General features: G+C 41.4%; 1 protein-coding gene across 1 annotated transcript; it reads left to right on the plus strand.

Annotated features, from left to right (window-relative positions):
* The first annotated feature begins 3,124 nt into the window (after nucleotides 1-3,124).
* LOC101546667 (olfactory receptor 52B4-like) lies at nucleotides 3,125-5,890 on the plus strand. Its single transcript, XM_055141086.1, has 2 exons — nucleotides 3,125-3,646; nucleotides 5,468-5,890. Exons 1-2 carry the CDS (start codon nucleotides 3,125-3,127, stop codon nucleotides 5,888-5,890), a joined length of 945 nt encoding a protein of 314 aa, XP_054997061.1.
* The last annotated feature ends 534 nt before the right edge of the window (nucleotides 5,891-6,424 follow it).

A 6,424-nucleotide genomic window follows, 5' to 3' on the forward strand; every position in this document is an offset into this window, starting at 1 on the left:
GGAATAAAATTTCAGACAGTAAGAACCTATCAAGACTATCTGTTAAGGAACCTAAAGAAGGTGATTGAAAACACTGGGACTGGGGTTGGAGTATGGTGGGTAGGGTGCTTGCCTTGCATGTGTCTGACCTGGGTTTGATCCTTGGCATCCGATACAGTCCGCTGATCACTCGGGAGTAATTCTCGAGTGCAGAGCCAGGAGTAACTCCTGAGCACTACTGGGTGTGGCTCCTTCAAGAAAACCCTCCCTCCCCCCAAATAGTGGGACTACTGTTTAAGAGAAGCTAGATGTCTAATGGGGTGCTTAGTAATTTTCTTTTTCTGAAAATTAGCAGATAAAGTTAATAAGTTAGGGAAATCTGCTGAAAATTACATTTAGGGGCAATAGGAATCAAACCCAAAGACAGAGAACAAATGTCTTTGTGATTTACCATGTACTACATCTCTCGTCAAGCCCTTAGAAGCTCTTGGAAACTGATTATCTGCATACTTCATCATATCCTGGTTTCCTGAACTTTTTGCTATTAGCACAAGCCCTGCTTCTGAGAAAGGTGATGGAAAGTCAGTTAAGTTCAGCCCCCAAGCAGAGAGGATCAGTTCGAAAAAAAGCATTATATACCTTAAATTTTCCTCTTAGAAATAGTAGTTCTGGCTGATGAACTGTCCACTAAACTGCCCTCTGAACACTTTCTTGTTTCTTTAGAGTCTGCAACATTTTTTTTTTTTTTTTGCTTTTTTGGGTCATACCCGGCGGCAATGCACAGGGGTCACTTCTGGCTCTGCACTGAGGAATTACCCCTGGCAGTGCTCAGGGGACCATATGGGATGCTGGGAATCGAACCCAGGTCTGCCGCGTGCAAGGCAAACACCCTACCTGCTGTGCTAGCTCTCCAGCTCCAAGTCTGCAACATTTTAACTTAAAAGAATTTCTTTTTTAAACTAGACCTTGGAGTTTGTTGCCACTAGCCCCCTTTCTTGGCAACTTCCCAACTCTTCTGCAAAACTAAGAATAACAGAATTGTTAATGAACTTCTCAGCCTTCAGCTGGCCTGGATACACGGTTCACAAGTGACTTAGGTCTTTACCAAAATGTTATCACTGTTGCCTATGGGCAAAGGAATATACTAATATTGGTAAGGTTTCCAACATACTATTCAAGACCCTACTCTTCATTCTATAGTAGAAAGGTGGAGCATAAAGATCTGCTCAAAAGATGCCCTGATTCCCACCAGCAGTCACCATATCTTTGAGATTTTTATGTTAAGTGAAATGAGTCAGAAAGAGAGGGACAGACATAGAATGGCTGCACTCATTTGTGGAATATAAAATAATATAATATGAGACTGACACTCAAGGACAGTAGACACAAGGGTCAGCAATGTTGCCCCATAATTGGAAGCCTGCCTCATGAGCTTGGGGATAAGGCAGCTGGGATAGAGAAGGAATCACTAAGTCAATGATGGTTGGGGGGGGATCGCTCGGGATGGGAGATGGGTGCTGAAAGTAGACAAAAGGAACAAACGTGACAGCCTCTCAGTATCTTTATTCCAAGCTATATTGTCCAAAAGTAGAGAGAGAGAGTATGGGGGAAATTGTCTGTCATAGGCAGGGGAGGTGGGTGGGATACTGGGGACATTGGTGGTGGAAAAATGAGCATTGGTGGAGGGATGGGTGTTCGATCACTGTATGACTGAACTCAAACATGAAAGCTTTGTAACTGTATCTCAGTTAAAAAAAAAAAAGAAAGATCTTTTGCCCCTTAATACAGTCACATGAAATCAAAGCATGTGTCATAAATTTTTCTTTTAAAAAATAATCTTGGGGACTGGAGAGTTAATACAGTGAGCAGGGCATTTGCCTTGCATGCGGCTAACCTGAATTTGATTCCCAGTACTGCACTTGTTCACCAGAGTTAGTTATCACTAGTAATCACTGTAATAACTCTGCTAGGAGTTATTACTAAACACAGCCAGGAATAAGCCCTGAGCACAGCTGGCATGCAATGACCTCCCCACCTGAAAACTGTAAAACGATCTTTAATTGTACCTCTATTCCTTAGAACTGCTACAAGATTCTTGAAACTCAAAGTTCTATTTTGCAAAATTGATGATGAAAATACTTATTTTAATTCATTGTTAGAAGCCATTCCTAGGATACTGTAAGGAGCATTTTGTATTAGAGCCAAACACTGAAATGAAAGAAACAGGATTCCTATGCCACTGTGGAGGCAATTAGTCAACACATCAATTTCTTTTTTCTTTTTTTCTTTATTTTGGGTCACACCCGGCGATGCACAGCGGTCACCCCTGGCTCTGCACTCAGGAATTACCCCTGACAGTGCTCAGGGGACCATATGGGATGCTGGGAACTGAACCTAGGTCGACAACGTGCAAGGCAAATGCCCTACCTGCTGTGCTATCGCTTCAGCCCCACATCAATTTCTATGATTAGGGCAAACACTTAAGTGTTTGGACATTCTAGTTCTTTTGGTCTTTTCCCATTCCAAATCTTTCCTCTACTCAGCTTCCAGGCTAATAGATTAAAGATGTTTTACAATTTCTTAATTTTTCATAGCTGAATATTTGTACAGAGATTAAGTTAAATACTGTTAATTTATGTTCTGAGAAAATCAGTTTGGGAAGCCATCTTTTCTCTAAACGCTCAGATTTACAGTGCCAAGATAACACAGAGCTGAAAGTGATTTTAAACTCATTTTGCATTTGCCTGTCAAACATTTTCCCTTAATTCTCTAGTGACCTTGTCCTTTTCCCTTCTTGCTTCTTCTGCCATTTATCTTCTGCTATTGATTCCTGCCATTTATCTTTAAAGCTAAAAAGGGAAACTTATTCTTAAATTGAACATGAATGTAGATGGAAATACTCTTTCCACTGTGTTGTAGTACTTGAAGTTTATTATTAACTTCTTTAATTTTCCTTACTGTGTAAGGGTCTATCCGACCTTATTTAGCTTTATATGCTTCAAAACTCCTCTCATCTTCAAAACAGATCTAGGTCCAGCAGGTATTAAAAGCACCTAGTGATATTCAAAGAAAGCCTGTGAGAGTAATCTGATTTTCATTTATTTTTTTGAATAGAAAGATTTTGAACAGGAAGATTTCTCCAACAATGACTACCTTAAATCACACTGGTTTTAGCCATACAGTCTTCCGCCTGTTGGGCATCCCTGGGCTTCAGGACATGTACATATGGATTTCCATCCCCTTCCTCATATCCTACACCATCTCTGTGCTTGGGAACTGTCTTATCATCTTCATTATCGTCACAAGGCGCAGCCTTCAGGAGCCCATGTACCTCTTCCTCTGCATGCTGTCTGGGGCAGATATCATCCTCTCCACGAGCATTATACCTCAGGCCCTGGCCATCTTCTGGTTCAACGCTGGAGAGATCTCCCTCAATGGCTGCCTCACTCAGATTGTTTTCACCTCTTTGACCTTCATGTGTGAGTCAGGTATTTTGCTGGTGATGGCCTTTGATCGCTACATTGCCATCTGCTACCCACTGAGATACACCACAATTTTGACCCATGCACTCATTGGGAAAATTGGTGTGATCATCTTTCTGAGAAGTTATTGCACTGTTTTGCCTGTTCTTTATCTTGTGAAAAGATTGACTTTCTGTAAAAACAACATCATCGTGGCAAGGCATTCCCTTCTGTTTTCTCTCTCTAATTAGCTGTTGTGGTTTGCAATAAAGGTGTTGAGTGGCCGCTGTGCTCAGTCTCTAGCCCTCATTCAGCCCGCAACTCCCTTCCCCCACATGGCCTTCGACTACAATGTAGTTGGTGATCGCTTCTCTGAGTTGACCTTTCCCCGGAACGTGAGGCCAGCCTCGAAGCCATGGAGTCAACCTCCTGGTACTTATTTCTACAGTTCTTGGGTGTTAGTCTCCCACTCTGTTATTCTATATACCATAGATGAGTGCAATCTTTCTATGTCTGTCTCTCTCTTTCTGACTCATTTCACTCAGCATGAAACTTTTCATGCCCATCCACTTGACTACAAAATTCTTGACCTCCTTTTTTCTAACAGCTGCATAGTATTCCATTGTATAGATGTACCAAAGTTTGCTCAACCAGTCATCCGTTCTGGGGCATTCGGGTTTTTTCCAGATTCTGGCTATTGTAAACAGTGCTGCGATGAACATACATGTGCAGATGTTGTTTCGATTGTACTTTTTTGCCTCTCTGGGATATATTCCCAGCAGTGGTATTGCTGGGTCAAATGGGAATTCAATATCTAATTTTTTGAGAGTCGTCCAAATTGTTTTCCAGAAGGGCTGAACCAGTCGGCATTCCCACCAGCAGTGAAGAAGGGTCCCTTTCTCCCCACATCCTCTCCAACAGCGGTTGCTTTTGTTCTTTTGGATGTGTGCTAGTCTCTGTGGTGTGAGGTGGTATCTCAAAGTTGTTTTGATCTGCATCTCTCTGATGATTAGTGATGCAGAGCACTTTTTCATGTGCCTTTTGGCAGGGTGGGGTGGGGGGGAGATGGGATTGGGGAGGGTGGGAGGGACACTGGGTTTACGGGTGGTGGAGAATGGGCACTGGTGAAGGGATGGGTTCCCAAACTTTGTATGAGGGAAGTATAAGCACAAAAGTGTATAAATCTGTAACTGTACCCTCACGGTGATTCTCTAATTAAAAATAAATAAATTAAAAAAAAAACAAAAAAAACAAACCTGAGCTTTCTGACAAAGAATTCAGAGATGAAATGCTGAAGAAGTTCAATCAACTCAATGTAAAGATTGACCAGGCATCCATTAAATTACAGGACCTGATGGAAGCAATGGAAAGGGCAGCCCAGAAAATACCGGAAGAAATGAGAGCAGAAATAAAAAATCTACAAAAAGAAATATCACAAATAAAGGATTCGGTAGATGAATTAAAAAACTCAGTAGGTGCCCTCAACAATAGAATGGATACAGCCGAAGACAGAATCACTGAGCTTGAAGACGAGCTGCAGGAAGGCTACAGGCAACAATAAACAATAGGGAGAGACCTCAAAATGACTCTAGAGCGAATCACAGTCCTAGGGGATGATTTCAAGAGGAACAACATTAGAATCATCAGAGTACCAGAAGGACAGGGAAGCAACCCCAATGAAAAAGTCAAAGCCAAAGTCAAAGGAATCATTGCTGAAAAGTTCCCGGAGCTGGAGAATGCAGATATCCAGATTCAAGGAGCACAAAGGGTGCCAACTAAAAGAGACCCTAACAGAAAAACTCAAAGATAAACTTTAAAAATAAGAAGTATACTGCCTTTAATTTCTAATCCAAGGTTTTTCTGTAAGTCATCCACTGAGATATATTTTTTGTAAATTGAACCCAGGTCTCCTGATGCAAGGCATACATTTTAATACCTAGCCATATCCCAGAACTTATATAAGAATATTTTGAGTTCATAAAAATTATTAAACACTTTATAAGATTAAAAAAAAAAAAAAAAACAACATCATCCCCAATACTGTTTGCAAACACATTATCTTGGCCCGTCTTTCCTGTAATGACATAAGAATAAACATTTGGTATGGTTTTATTATCCTAATCGTGACCTTGTTCTTAGACATTGTGCTGGTTTTTCTTTCCTATATGTTGATTCTCCGAGCTATCTTCCGCATGCCCTCCCGAGAGGCTCGAGCCAAAGCTCTCAATACCTGTGGCTCCCACGTCTGTGTCATCCTCCTCTTTTACGTCCCAGGGATCTTCTCAGTCCTCACTCAGCCGTTTGGACGCTACATCTCACTTGCTGTTCAAGTCGTGCTGGGCAATATCTACATTCTCATTCCACCTATGCTAAATCCCATCATTTATGGGATTAAAACGAAACAGATCCGGGAACAATTGGTTCATGTGCTAATTCCAAAGCGGAAATGACTAAGATGGAAACTCACCTTCACAATTTTCTCAGTAATTCTCACCAGGCTTGAGGTGAGACTACAGTGTTTTGTTATCAGACTGAGGATGGTGCCATGAATGTACTCTAAGCACCCTTCATGCTGTTGTCTTATAGCAATTGTGTCAGCAACATGTTGGTGAATATTTCTTTCAAGCTTTTACTAAAACATTGGGTATATATCTTTAAGGCCTTAGGGAGTAATCATTCACAGAGTTCAAAAGTAGATGTGTTCTCCTCCCCGATCCTCTATTGCAGGTTAGAATGCTGTGAACTGGAGATGGTGTTACCTTTTTGGATAACTGTTGATCTAAACTTTACTAATATAGTCTATGAACCTAATTTTATTTTATTTTTGCTTTTTGGGTCAAACCCATCGATGCACAGGGGTTACTCCTGGCTCACGCACTCAGGAATTACTCCTGGTGGTGCTTGGGTGACTATATAGGATGCTGAGAATCGAACCTGGATTCGTGCAAGGCAAATGTCCTATCTGCTGTGCTATCTCTCCAGCC

The sequence above is a fragment of the Sorex araneus genome, chromosome 6 (genome assembly GCF_027595985.1).
Source record: "Sorex araneus isolate mSorAra2 chromosome 6, mSorAra2.pri, whole genome shotgun sequence".
In the NCBI taxonomy this organism is placed as follows: domain Eukaryota; kingdom Metazoa; phylum Chordata; class Mammalia; order Eulipotyphla; family Soricidae; genus Sorex; species Sorex araneus.

Coding starts and splice junctions, on each gene's coding strand:
- LOC101546667 (XM_055141086.1), top strand. CDS start 3,125: ATGACTACCTTAAATCACACTGGTTTTAGCCATACAGTCTTCCGCCTG. Junction 3,647..5,467: donor TGACTTTCTGTAAAAACAAC/ATCATCGTGGCA, acceptor AAAAAAAACAAC/ATCATCCCCAATACTGTTTG.